Raw genomic sequence first — 14,829 nt, 5'->3', positions numbered from 1 at the left:
CCACACCACAGTGGGAGGGAAAGGGTAGATAGGGTGCATATTGAGCCTGTTCTGCATTTTAATAAAACAGAGTGAAGGACACTTGCCTATGGTCAGACATCTAGTAAAATCAATAGACCATCTGGATACTGACTAGTATTTTGTCATTATTCTCTTCCATTCCATATTTCCACATGATGGAATGATACAGTGTTACCAGCTGTTTACAGATATATTTAGCTATCTATAGGTTTTTTTAAAAATACTATATTTTTAAAATGTCTTTGTTTTTGAGATAATCTTAGCTTACCATCCTATGTGTTTCAGAAGTATAATTTTCACCTCAAAAATGTTGTTACCCCACTCCTACCAGATGACCAGTATCCCTCCACCAAATTCTACTGGCTTCCTCCCCCTTGAGCCTCCTCCCCTTTTGTTAACCATAGCTCTACTCTCCATTTATACATTTTGCTCACTTCCTATGGGTGAAGCCATTCTATTTTCATTTTATGTGAGTCCCTTCAATATTTCTTGTATATGACAGTGAATTCCTTCACTTATTGTGTATCTGAAAAACTCTTCATGCCTCCTTCAAACCTGAGTGATAATCTAGTGGGATAAAGGAAGGCTTTTTCCACTCAGAACTGTGAATATGTCCCGCCCATTTTTTGGCTTTACAAGAGCTTCCATCGAGAAATCAGCTGACAGTCTTGTGGAAATTCCTTTGTAGGAGATTCTTTGCTCTTTTCATGCAGCCTTCAGAATTACCTGTGTCTTTGAGCTTTGCTAAATACCTTAAGACTTTATTGTGATATAAAAGAAAATTTACATTTTAATCCTTTCTGAAGTGTGCAGTTCTTTTGTTTTAATTGAATTTGTGATGTGTTATGCAACTATCACCACTACTTGTTGCCAGAACTTATTCAAAGTATTTCGTCTTAGGAATGGGGTTGGGAAACAGAGCACCATTTCATCAAATGCAGTGCTAGGAGTTGAACTCCTCACACAAGCAGGGAATGTACTCTTGTCTGTGAACCAGACTACCCAGTGATGTTAGAACTTACTAAAATATAAAGTACACTCAGTTAATAACAAGTTCCTTATCCTCTTTCTCATAGACTATGACAATCTCTGTTCTACTTTTGTCCCGTAAAATTTCCTATTCAAGATGCTTCTTTATTAGTAAGTCTGCTTTTTAAATATCTTACTTTAAAATTGTCTCCAATCTCTCTCTCTCTTTCTCTCTCTCTCTTTTTTTTTGAAAGGATGATAGCATGGAAGAGAAACCATTGAAAATAAAAGGAAAAGACTCTTCAGAGAAGAAGCGGAAACGGAAACTAGAAAAGGTAGAACAGCTTTTTGGAGAAGGAAAACAGAAGTCCAAGGAATTAAAGAAAATGGATAAACCTAAGAAGAAGAAATTAAAGTTAAGTGTAGAAAAGTCGAAGGAACTGAACAAGCTGGCCAAGAAACTAGCAAAGGAAGAAGAGAGAAAAAAAAAGAAAGAAAAAGCTGCTGTTGCTAAGGTTGAACTTGTTAAAGAAAACACTGAGAAGAAGAGAGAGAAAAAAGTACTGGACATACCCTCAAAATATGACTGGTCAGGAGCAGAGGAGTCTGATGATGAGAATGCTGTGTGTGCAGCACAGAGCTGCCAGCGGCCCTGCAAGGACAAGGTGAGTCCTCCTCGGCACACACCCAGCGAGAGAGGGCCAGGAACAAGCCTACTGGAGACAGGTTTGATCAAATGACAGTCTCTTTGACTCCAGAATTTTGGGCTGCCAGAGCAAATGTTTTCTATAAACTGTTTTGAACAGTATGTCTAATCATCTGCTTAATGACTGTAAGATCAGAGAGCCATGTGCATTCATACCCTGGGCAGTGGTGCTTTTCATCTATAGTTGGCTTCAGAGTTTCACAGTTCTGTGCCTTGCCTGTCAGATGACTTGGAGGATTAAGTCCCTTGTTAGTTACCCGCAATGGCTTGAAAATAGCTTGTATTTTAAGAGCTGTGGCAGATTGCAACAAAATTTGTTTTAAAGACCTAAAACTAAGAGGTTAAGTTTGGTCTATGTCTTTATTACACTCAGGCCCATGTGTACATTTTCTGAAATAGTGTGTGATTTTTTTTTTTTTCCAGATCCATTACAAGTAAGGCCTTTAAAGGTATTACAAAATTTCCACCTGTAAATGCAAGAGAGAAAGAGAGAGAGAGATAACATAGCACCACCCCTGGTATATATGGTACCAGTAATTGAACTGAGGGCCTTGGACACACAAGCTTTGCACTCTGGCACTGAACCACCTTTTAGGCTGCAAGTCTCAAACATGTAATAGCTGTGTGATGTTCACTTATTAGCTAACATATTAGAAAGTTCTAGAAAAAAGAGCAGTCAGCTTTATGGAAATTCCCAGTTCACTAATGACTAGAGGCATCTACTGTGGTTCTCACAAAGATTATTAGTAAATTCATAGTTTTTGTTTTATTTGGGACAATATTTAGAATTTTAATAGCTTCTCAATTTGAATATATGAACAGAATTCATATAACTGCATCATCATTTCCTGCTAAGTCAAATGCTATGTTAGAGTTTGGGGGATCACTGTCATCTGGTTCTTCATTTTACAAATGATGAAGCCAGGATTCTGAAGGTAACTGATTGGACCACAGTCACAGAACTAGTGACAAAGCTAGGAATAGAACCCTTGTTCCCCGGCTTCCCCAGAACATGTTTTTTTCTCCCAGCAAAACATTCAAAAACTAAATGACACATTTAAATTATACTTATGAGAGGTTATTCACTTATTTCTAGAAAATATATGAACGTAGTAAATAAATTACAGTGTAATATGTACAGGGTAAAATGCATATTCCATAGTTTAACTTTTTAAGAATTGTGTCCTATCAGTGCATTTCCTATATAGTTTGTTTTATATCATTGTCCTAATGTTTGTTTTTATCTTTATTTTAGAAGCATATTTCTATATTATGAATATTTAAAGCAATTTTAATAGATGTTTATGCTTGTGTTATTTTTATCTTTCATTTTGAGTTTATATGCATTGAACCTCTTAATTTACTGATGGAGGGTTAGCTGTTGTCCTTTGTCCTTGTACTAAATTTTGTCAGTTTCAGGACTAGCAGCAAGATCTGTGATATTTCTTTTTCAGGCTGTCCTGTCATCCTGCCTATACTATTTATATCCATCATGAACCCTTGCCTTCTAATTTTCCTTCTTTTCACTTAATAATCTCTTTCATTGCTGTTCAACATTTTATATATAGTTGAGTTAATCTATTATTCCTGTTACCTTCCTGTAGTATATATAAACACTGCAAACAATTATTTTCTCATCTGCCTTAAAACTATTCAAGTAACACACGCCTGATTACTCTGAGGGTTATGAGAGTAAGGTGAGATAATCTATAAAAAATGCTTGTTTGCCCTAAAATATGTAAACGTTAAGATGTGATCATAATTTTTAAATGATTTCTCACGTAGGTTTTTTTTTTTAATCTAGAAAGTCATTTACATTTTTAAAAGATGTGTTCATGTGAGAGAGAGGGAGAAGGAGGGAGACACACACACACTTAAAGCACAAGATTGAGTTTGGGACCCCGTGTTTATAAGCTGGCACTCGTAGTCTGCTCGTCCACATTTTTATGGAGCAGAAAAGTTGTATTAGCTTAGTATTCAGGGCAAGTGTGTGTGTGTGTGTGTGTGTGTGTGTGTGTGTGTGTGTGTGTGTGTGTGTATTTCAGATTATTTACTAGTGTGAGGGGGAAATGAGGAGGGAAGAAACTAGAGAGAGGGGAGGAAGAGGGGCAAGAGAGAGAACAGATACATACCAGAGCATTATTCTGGGGGCATGCAATGCTAGGGATTGAATTTTGGACATCATGCTTGTAAGTTCATTACTTTTTCCACTTCATTACCTCCCAGGCATGTCTTATTTTTAAGCCATGAAAAACATATAGGGCCAGGGAGACAGCATAATAGTTCTACAAAAAATTTTCATGCCCAAGACTCTGAGGCTCTAGACTCAATCCCTGCAGGGGAGTCGCTTCAAAGGCAGTGAAGCAGGTCTGCAGGTGTCTTATCTTTCTCTCCCCCTCTCTGTCTTCCCCTCCTCTCTCCATTTCTCTCTGCCCTATCCAACAACGACGGCATCAATAACAACAACAATAATAACTACAGCAACAATGAAAAAACAACAAAGGCAACAAAAAAGAAAATAAATAGTAAAAAATTAAATTAAAATAAAATTATGTATATGAGCAGTTAAAAGTGAGCCTTAAGTGTCATTCATTCACTTCTATAAATGAAAGAAACGGGAGTCGGGCAGTAGCGCAGCGGGTTAAAGCGCACGTGGCTCAAAACACAAGGATTCCGGTTGGAGCCTCCGGCTCCCTACCTACAGGGAAATCGCGTCACAGGCGGTGAAGCAGATCTGCAGCTATCTGTCTTTCTCTCCTCTGTCTTCCCCATCTCTCTCCATTTCTCTCTGTCCTATCTAACAGGGATGACATTAATAACAACAATAATAACTACAACAACAAGAAAAAAACACAAGGGTAACAAAAGAGAAAATAAATATAAAAAAATTTAAAAAAAGAAAGAAACTTAGAGAACGTTGTATTTCTATAATGTATTTGATTTAAAACTTTATTTCATAATTGTAGTGCTTCTCCAGGCTTGTTGCTAACACTAGTTTTACTAAATAAAGTGTGTATTCCTTTAAAAACTTTGTAAAAAGTTTTACAACTTTCTCAATTTGAGTGTAGTGTTTCACTAAGAAAACCAAACCAATACACAACACACAGCTTCAGAACAAAATGATGTCAAGTAAAGAATGTTTTACGCAGACAAGTATAACTTTTAGGTTTTATTATGTCTAGCAAATGTATATTTACCTTTTTTCCTAACCAGTATTTACTATTGGGCTGTCAGAAAAGTCATTTCTGCATAGAAAAAACATGACACAACTTCTGACAGCCCAATGCTAACCCCCCATTGTGCAGATTGAGAAAATCTGAAGAACTACTTAAATGTACCTTATCTCAGTTTTAAAGATATTTTAAAAAGAGAAAGATATGTGATCAGGATAATGTAGGTTTTAATTTTAAAAGTTCATTATAGAATTAAAGCTGAAATTATTTCAAAAATAATTAACTATTTTTGAGAAAAGTAGCTTTAAAATTCAGGATCTTTTCCCTCCCTGAATCATGTCCCTTTCATCTAGTCTTAATGGTACCAAGGTTAGAACAAGTTAACTCAAAAGAACATATTCTTTGGAGCTATAGTTACCATTTTTTTCATTTGACTTTCTTTTTAAAAAGATGTTTATGTATTTATGAGAGTTGGAAGGGGAGAGGGAGAGAGAGAGAGAAACCAGAGCCTCACTCTGCCCCATGCCATGCCAGGGAGTGAACGTGGGACCTCAAGTTTCTGTGCCACCTTCTGGGTCATAGTTTTTTTCTGATTAGGATAAATATTTAATAATCTTACTTATGAAAATAGCTGCCTTCTCTGTTTCCTCCCTCCCTCCTCCCCATTTAAGTGGACTTTTTTTTCTTACCGCAAGAAGTTTGGCATGACAAATATAGAGACCATGTTTATGACTTTTATGTCTCAACTGTTACTATTTGTGAACCTTTCTGGTATGTAAAAAGTATTGTCTCAGCTAAAGTGTCTATATTATCAGTGACATCAATAGATTTTTACCAGTAAACAGCTTAGCACAGATAATCAAAGGTTGGAATAACTAAATGTGTGTATGTCAGCTAAGTTTGCACACATAAGTTGTGGGGATGCTGATACAAAGTAACCAGCCATCTGTCTCAGTCTGCCTGAGTGGGGTCCTGGCTTTAAGTACTGGGACTCCTGCATAGTGGCAAGCCCACCAGTCCTGTACAGCCGCGTAGGGTTGGTCAGTTCATGGTCAGAGCACCAAAAAATAAAAAATAAAAATAGACACGGATTATGAACACATTATACCTCACTAAATGAATTGCCTTAATTTTCCAAATCTGACTTTTGAGAGAATCCTTGATAGGCATACTGAATCCCAAAATTACATGACTTAGTCTTATTATTGACAAAAACAAAAGAAACAAGCAAACAACAACAAAAAACAACCTTTTTTTCATGGCAGCACTGAGGATCACATGGATGTGCAATACTACCAACTGACCTCCTCAGACCAGTTTTCTCTTTTATTTTTTTTTCAATCAGAGCACTGCTCAGCTCTGGTTTATTATGGTGCTAGGGATTAAACCCTGGACCTCTGATGCCTCAAATACAAAGATCTATTGAGCTATTAATGACAACAGCTCCCTGACCTACCCAGTTTTGTTTTTTTAAAGATTCAATCTATATAGAGAGATAGTTTTAGCTGCTCAGTGTTTACTTACACACACACCCACACATCCACCCACCCCAAATGACCGCTTCACTACCCATAGAGTTCCCTTTGATGTTGATCATGGTGCTCCTTTCATTTTTGAACAGTAATAAACTAAGAAATAAGTATATGCAGTTTCAAATATTTCTACTAAAAATATATGATTTATAGCAGAATATAAAACACCAAGCTAAATTAGTCCCTCTTGTATGTCTCTATTAAATAGGCATTTTCACAAATCTAAACCTGGTATCCCACCTGTACTATCGTGTTAAATCTCCTATCAGTAATATTTAAATAGTTTATGAATGTGAAATCTTTAATGATTATTTTTGTGATTTGAAAACATATCTCCCAGAAATAACAGAACGGAAAGTGAATATTCTGACTCAGTAATACAATTTACTAGACTTTTTGTTGTTCACTTTTCAAGCTCCTACATACATATTTTTCCCCATCTCAGCTTCTTTATAAACTTTAATTTGCTTTGTGGTCCTGTGGAGCTTTTTAAATAAAAGTTGAGCTGGAATTGATTGATAGCTCAGTGAACATGATAACAGAAATCAGTAAGAGAAGGACTGTTGCTTCCCTGCTAGGTCATTAGGACAAATTTTTTGTCACCCATAGGTTGGGTTACAGTGTGCAGATGAAATGTCTCAAGAAGAGCTTATATATTTCCATAGTGGCAGGAGAGCCAGAATCACAAAAGGGAAAAGCCCCCCCCCCCCCCCCGTTTTGGAAAGCTAAAGGGTACATATAATGCAGAATTAGATTTTTTAAAAGACGGACCATTTTTCTTGGCAAAAAATACTGATAAAATGATAACTGCCTTATACCATGGACTGCATTATGAGTGGGGCTAACAAAAGGACTTGTGGTGGGGTTGGCATCATAACCAGGACAGTTACAGAAACAAAAACGATTTTAGGAACAAATTATTGAGTGACTCTAAATCTTTAGCAGTCAATATTACAAAGTGCTATTGGTGGTCAGATTTAAGCTTTCTGAGAATTATCTGGCTGCGAGCAGAAATATAGGCTTGTGGTTGATACCCCTGATATCCTAAGCTTTTAGGTGTTGCATAGGTCTCAGTTACTCTTTGCACAATATGGAATTCTGGTCAAGTTGTATGTGCATTTTGAAAAAAAGTTCTGCGGGCTGCTACTTCAAGATCCAGAACACATTATGTGAAGTAGGATAATGAGTAGAGCCACGAGGTTGATTACTGTAAAAAGTGCCTCCAATATACCAGACAGTGAGCTAAACAGATGAGGAAATTGAGCCTTGATGAGGTTAAATGACTACTTCAGAACTTTAGCTGAGTTCAGTAATACACACACACACAAACACAAACACACACAATGTTGTCTAAAGATCTAGAACTTGAGTATAGGAACAAAGAAAGTAAGCATATTTTCACAAATGATTTTTCCTAACTTTTCTACAACACTAAAACTACTAACATGGCCATCACTTTTTTTAATCATAGTATATGGAAACTAATTTGAAAACTACTCACTGTCACTGAGTCTAATTTACCTACCTAAAACTTCTTCCTCTGCTTGTTCTAATAAGCTATAGAGGTGCTTATTAGATATCTTTGTATTCTTATTACTTTACTCTGATAGCTGGCAAAACTTACTGTTTTAATTGGCTTTGTATGTTGCCATTGAGATGCTCAGCTTCTATATCCAGGACAGATAGAGTAACTCTTAATCCTAGAGACTTTCCTCTGCCATGTTATCAACTGGAGAAATTACTATTGTCTCCCTCCAGATATAAAAGTGAAAAGTCATGTTCTTGTTATCTCTAGACCCAAAGCTTAAAGTCACCAAACTCAAGTCCTTTTCTAGTCTCCTACCATCACCGTATTCTGAAGGGTCAAAGTTATTCTGGCATCTGCCACTGGCCTGTCCAATTTTTGAGAAGAATTTGAAACTCCAGAATGATCTATTGACCTATGTCTTGTCTGTTTTAATTGGTTAACGTGTGAGATTTGACCTCTGATATTTGCTAACTTTTTATAGGGAGTTGTATTTGTAACGGAAGAAGAGAAGAATAAAAAATAGTAGTTTTAAAAGTGGCCTATGTGACTGCTTTTCTAAAAAGGTATTTAATGCTCTTAGTACTTTGGCTTATCTCTTTGAAATAAAGCTAATACACAGGATTGCCTTCACATTGTTGTACACTTCCTTTCTTGATTGATAATTACATTGTTTAGAGCCTAGAAATTTTTAATAATAGCTAAAAATACTTGGCTACTCTATTAGAAGTTTCTTTTTTTTTTTTTTTGTCAAGTGTTTCTCAAACATGTTTCTGCCTCACAAGGAGTCCCAGGTATTTATGAGGTAATGGAGTACCTAAGAGGCCTAATTTTATGGACTTATTATGACAAAAGTATAATTTGGGAGTATTAACTTCCCAGCTTCTTTGCATAAAAAATAACCCAATAAAAAACTCATTGTCTATTTCTAGATATCTCAACTATTTGCTATCATTTAAGCCAAGAAAGCTCTTTGGTTTGTTTTTATTCTAAGCATAGTGCTTATGTAACATAAGCATTCCACAATCTTGTCTCCTACAGGTAGACTGGGTGCAGTGTGATGGTGGCTGTGATGAATGGTTTCATCAAGTTTGTGTGGGTGTATCTCCAGAAATGGCTGAAAATGAAGACTACATCTGTATAAACTGTGCAAAGAAGCAAGGGCCAGATAGCCCAGGTCAAGCGCCACCTGCTTCCTTCATAATGAACTACAAAATACCAGTGGAGGACCTCAAGGAGACCAGTTAGCAGTTGCTGGGTTAAAACCAGTTAGCAGTTGCTGGGGAAAAACGGACTACAGTGAGACCTTAGTCATCAATTAGAGTGGTATAGAGCCACTTGAATATTGCTTCCAAAGACGAATGGCCTTCAGAGCAAGCCCTATTAGCCAACTTCTCTTTGCATGGACTGTGTGGTCTACATTCTTTGTCAGCACATCTATGCAGGAGGGTGTCCTCTTTGGCAAAGCAGCCAAGATTGCAATTCATGTCTCCTCCGAGTATGTTTGCTACGGTAAACCCAAACATCGATTGATGGCCGGGATGGCTGGTGGGTATTACTGTGGTGTGGGACTTCACAGGGCATATAACGTGTGGCTTATAGCCAGTTGATATTACTTACAACCTAAGGGCTGCACCATCAGGAGGTGCTGATGGCTTGGATCACAGTAGTTGGATAGTTGGAGAGGAGTCAGTACCGCATACCTTCCACTATTACCTGACATTTGATGCCGTTTAGCTGTAACTAGAGGAACAGGGCTGAAGTCATTCTTGTTAGAATACAGGATAGTAGCACAGTCTGTAGACCATGGCTACTTGTGTAACGCCCCCCCCCCCAAAAAAAAAAATCCCAAATGAGAGGCAGATCACTCGACTTTCTGTCTTCCTGAGGAGGAGGTCAACTAGTTGAGAAATCTAACTAGATTGAATTCTGAGGAGAACTTACTTCAAGGCAAGGAGCCTCGAGTTGTCTTACTGCCTTAGGTCTCCATTATACAGAAGAGCAGGCACATGGACTGAGGCCTCTGCAGAAGGGGATATGTCAGAGTATTTTACTGAGCCACAGTGATGCATGTTTTTTGGGGAAAGCTTCACCCACAAGTATACCAGATACCGCCAGGCTTCAGGCATGGCCATGAACAAGACCAGCAAATAACAGCTTTTCTGCCTTGCAGCCCTGACCCCTGTGCCTGCTGTCTCCAGTTCTGGTGTTTTCCGCTTGTGGCCACAGCAGATGCTGTTGGGTGAGACCATGGCTTCATCAGAGGATGTGGGGTTTGTCATACCTCTGGGTGATGAAGTTGTTTTAGTAAATCCATTTTTAAAAAAAGAAAAAAGGACTTGTTTTTACTTTTTTCTAAATGTCTCTGACTACTGACTGTTCTATAAATAGATTATTTTTCCTTTTTTAATATACATATATGAATATATAAATATATATTTACTGTTACCAGCAGCATATTGACAGAGTTTCAGCATCAGGAAATCCATTTGGGGGCTTGCTTTTTCATTTTTGCTTTTTAATAAAGAAATGCCATTCCTTCCTTGTAGTACAAGGAACTAGCACTTCCCTCCCTATCCTAGACTGACTGAACCTGACATTTCCCACCTCCTTCTGTTCAGATGGATAATAATATTTCTGTTGTGTTGGGACTTGTCCCTGTCTATTGGGAAAATTTGGGTCATATCTGTGTTGGCCATTTTTGTTTTGTATGTGAATGTTTGAAACTATGGTGCTGTGTCCTCTTCTCTCCTGTTCTCTATTCTTGTAAGGTGTTAGATAAGCTGTGTGGGAACTCTTATTAGATGGGGATTAACTTTTGGAAAAAAAAGAAAAAAGAGAAAAAAAAAAGCCCTAAGCAAACTAAACATAGTGTTCTGTCTTCACTATCCCTTGTTCCTTTACTTTAGTTTAAAAAGTCTGTGGTTAGACTTAAATTTATCAGTTTTCCTTTGGGAGGGGGGGATGTGGGGATAGCGAGAGTAGGTTGGTCATAAATAAGCCTCTTCCCTCTTAGTCCCAGTCTCTTAAAGTCTTCTAGTAACTAGAAGTGAAATGTACTGTCCAGTTACAGCTTGAGTGGGTATGAGATTTAGCTCAAAGGACATCTTACTGGAAAAAAAACAGAAACTTTACTGTAAAACCAGTTTTAGTAAACATTTCCCTATGATTCATACATATGTTTTAGTCACTCTCTTTAATAAAATGTTTTGAGTGTTTTGACTCACTAAGAGGTGCGTATGTTGAGATCTCATCTCAAGTGTTTCAAGAATTCAGAGGATATCACAAGGCAACTAGTTAACCGACTTGTAATTTTTATTTTGTTAAAATATATGAAGCTATCAGTTAATAATTTCATCTGGTTGATGATAATAAGAAAGCACTTTTTGTTTTTCTTTTTGCTTTTTGGTGTTCTCTATAAAAGTACTGTCACAGTTGTGGTTGAAATTTTGTTTTTCATTCTTAGTCACCACTAACTACTTGACTCTCAGTGAAAAAGGCATATGGATGCTGAGAAAGGTGACTGTTGGGTAGATATGGTGGCTATTTAAGAAGTAATTTATGTCTTTAGTGTAGGGTATTTGTATGACTGTACAAAGAACAATGCAAGGTAATCTGCCTATGTATCCTCTAATATTCTGAAACTTAAGAGTCATCATTTAATTGGTACTTTGAGATTTTTCTGTATTTGAAAACACCACAGAGGAGCTGGTCTGACACTTGACCCTCCACTTATTAGACCAAATGCTAAGAGGAACAGATGAAAGAATTTTGGGGTGGGGGGAATTAACACTGAAACCTACAATTTTGGAATTAAAGAAGTTAGAGTTATGCATTTAGAGATAAGCTTAGAGGAAGTTGCTTGTTTACCTCTTAATTTCTTGTTTATTATTCAATATTTTATACTACCATTTGGATTTAAATGTACTTTTTACATTATCTCAATTTTATTTTTTCATCATTGGTATTTTAACTTTTATGTTAATTATCAAAAGTCCTTATTTTCATTATACACTATTTTGACTAAGGAAAATTGAGAAGGAAAATTGGCAGGTCTTTGATATTCTCTGTAAGCCTCCAAGTTGATAGCCAGCCACTATGTTGGGGCAAGGAGAACATCTCCTTCATCGGTCCTGCAGCAAAGCCGTAAGAGAGGTGAGTGCTGGTTTACCTTACTGAACGAACTACTGCAACTCAGCTTTGCCCTGCATGGTTCAAACTTGTGCCTCAGTGAAATCACAAATCACTGTATGTCATGCTTTGAATTATTGAAAATGCAAACATTAAATCTGTGATTGCCCACAGTGTACTTTCATAGTTAAACAAGACAAAACAAGAAACTACAAAAGCCAGTGGAGCTTTACGTTTGGGATGATTTTTCACTTGTGCTTCTCTCTTTTGTTGTTCTGTTTTTGTCTAGAACAAGTGTTCAAGGAATATTTGTTTGTTTGTTTTTTCACCTTGGTTTTTAGATTCTGGATGCTGTTTGTTGCACATAAAAGAAAAACCCTGCTTGTCCATGTGTTAATGTTGTGTGGTTATCATCCAGTATCTGAAATAGGGATAGCAAAAGCTGAGAAAGACTTTAAAGGAGATTATTCACTTTTCAAATGGAAAAGCGGCAATTTAAAGTAGGCTCTGAAAATTAGGAATTGCAAAAGAAGCCATTAAATCCTCACGTATAACCAGGGTCAGTAAAGGCGTAGGGATGAACTAGCATCCCAAGTGCATAGAAAGTTTTGTTTTGTTTTGTTTTTTAGTAGGTCCTCAAGTACACATTTCTAAAAGCATATCATTACTAATCTGGACTTGAATGTGCCAAGTGTTACAACATGAGGAAAGAAAGAATGGGGTTAAAGTGGTTTGGAATTGCCATCTTCTTTGCCTGGGAACATGCCCAGTCACCACTATGCAACGGATGACGTGCTGGGAAAAACATGGTGGCTTCTAAAATGACTCCTGCATAGCTTTACTCTTGCAGTACTCCAAGATTTCTAAATAGGAATGTCTCTTGTAAACCTCAGTGGGGACACACACCCCCATTAACTATTATTCCCTTACATATTTATTTACTTGTTAGTGACATTTAAAAATGATAGGGGTATTAATTTGCCAGAGTTTTTGGTGGTGCCTTATGAAAAGTATAACTTGATTTCTTATTCTTTGAGCATGTTTTGTGTTCCTTTGATTTCATGAAAGTATTAGATTTGGTTATTAACATTACATCTAAAAAATAATAAAAGTTTGTGTGTGTTCAGATTACCCCCTTACTTTGTCATTTACATTGGTTGGTGGCAACTTAGAGTGACAACCAGAGTTTTGAAATGAGCATTAATGATCCTAAGAACTAGCAAATACATGAAAGCCTCTTTACCAGTGCCAAAATAGTTTCTAATACTGCTTTTGCTCTCCAACTGTAAAATAAACGAGACTCAATTTGACCAGTGATCTATCTGATCTACCTATTCATTAATCCAGTGGTGGCCAATTTACATTCCCCACCATCTTGAGCCATTAATCTTTGCAGAAAACCCAATGATAGCAAAAACAAGGAAATGCATAACAGGGTTTTCTTGTTTTCTCCTATGTTTTTTCCCCTCTGAGTTCAGTGCTTGAAACTACTTCAAACTACAGCTTCAGAGAGGAACGTTTATTTCCTCACTGCCAAAACTACTAGGTCATGGAGGCATGAAGGACAAGTCATCGCTGAGAGTGTAAAGGCCCTGCTTGCTATGAAAGCAGGCTTGCAATAATGTGTGTGGCTGAGGGTGTGTGTGTGTTGGGAGGGAGACTTGGTGGGAAGGACAAGGGAAAAAAACCTGTTCATCTTTTGTTCAGAACAACAACAAAAAAGGACACCTGATATTTATAAGGCCCCCCCTCCTTTAATAGATCACTCAATATAGAGTTCCATCTTTAATAGGTCACTTAGTATATTCACGAGGCTAATGTCACAGTTACACAAATTTCACGTTGCCTCATGATAAATATTAGCACACCATATCCTCCAGTGGTAAATTCTGTTTCAAAAATCTATGTGATCTTCCAGTTTATATCCAGCATCTTTTAGAACGTGGGCATATATGGTTGGTAATAATAAAATGAAGGTCTAAGAATTATGCGCAGAAAGCTTTATGTTTTGCCTCCAGGGTTGTGGCTGGGGCTTGGTTCTTGCACTGTGAATCCACTGCTCTTGGCAGCCATTTTTCCCCATTGTTGTTGTTATTGTTGCTGCGGTTATTTGGATAGGACAGAAAGAAATTGAGAGAGGAGGGGAAGACAAGAGAGGAGACAAGGAGGAGAGAGATGCCTGCAGACCTGCTTCACCACTTGCGAAGCAACCCCCTCTGCAAGTGGGGAGCCGGGGGCTTGATCTGGGATTCTATGCAGGTCCTTGTGCTTCATACTTATGCACTTAACCCGGTGTACTTCACCTTTGAGAAGTTGATGATATAAGAAGAAAACAACACAAAAGGGTCTGGTTGGGAGACGTGGTCATGGAGTAACAAGGAACAGAACCAGTCTCTCTCCAAACAACATATTTACAACTGTCGAACTTAATAAAACTCACCAACTATAGCTGAGATGTCTGTGAAAGCACCACAGCCTCAGCCACCAAGTTGCAGATGCTACTGTGATTCCATCCTGATTTCCCTGGCCAGACGACCTCATCAGTGTGTCCCAGAACCTCGCCTCTCCAGAGCCCTGCCCCACTAGGGAAATAGAGAAACAGGCTGGGGTTGTGGACTGACTGGTCAACATCCATGTCCAGTGGAAAAGCAATTATAGAAACCAAGCATTCCACTTTCTGCATCCCATAAAGAATTTTGGTCCATACTCCCAGTGGTAGAGGAATGACTGGAAGATGACCAGAGGACTCTGAACTCCCAACACCATCAGAAG

The 14,829-nt window shown here is 37.6% G+C and overlaps 1 protein-coding gene across 1 annotated transcript in view; it reads left to right on the top strand.

Moving 5' to 3' along the window:
- KDM5A (lysine demethylase 5A) overlaps nt 1-13,188 on the top strand; it is a 96,199-nt gene extending 83,011 nt beyond the window's left edge. The window contains exons 27-28 of the mRNA XM_007526242.2: nt 1,245-1,655; nt 8,968-13,188. Of these exons, the coding sequence (XP_007526304.1) occupies nt 1,245-1,655; nt 8,968-9,174 (618 nt within the window). The 3' untranslated portion in view covers nt 9,175-13,188. The remainder of the gene's footprint in view (nt 1-1,244; nt 1,656-8,967) is intronic.
- Nucleotides 13,189-14,829: the final 1,641 nt, after the last annotated feature.

This window comes from Erinaceus europaeus, chromosome 4, assembly GCF_950295315.1.
Source record: "Erinaceus europaeus chromosome 4, mEriEur2.1, whole genome shotgun sequence".
Taxonomy (NCBI): domain Eukaryota; kingdom Metazoa; phylum Chordata; class Mammalia; order Eulipotyphla; family Erinaceidae; genus Erinaceus; species Erinaceus europaeus.
The sequence above is the reverse complement of the archived record's forward strand: the minus strand, read 5'-3'. Positions and strand labels throughout refer to the sequence as shown.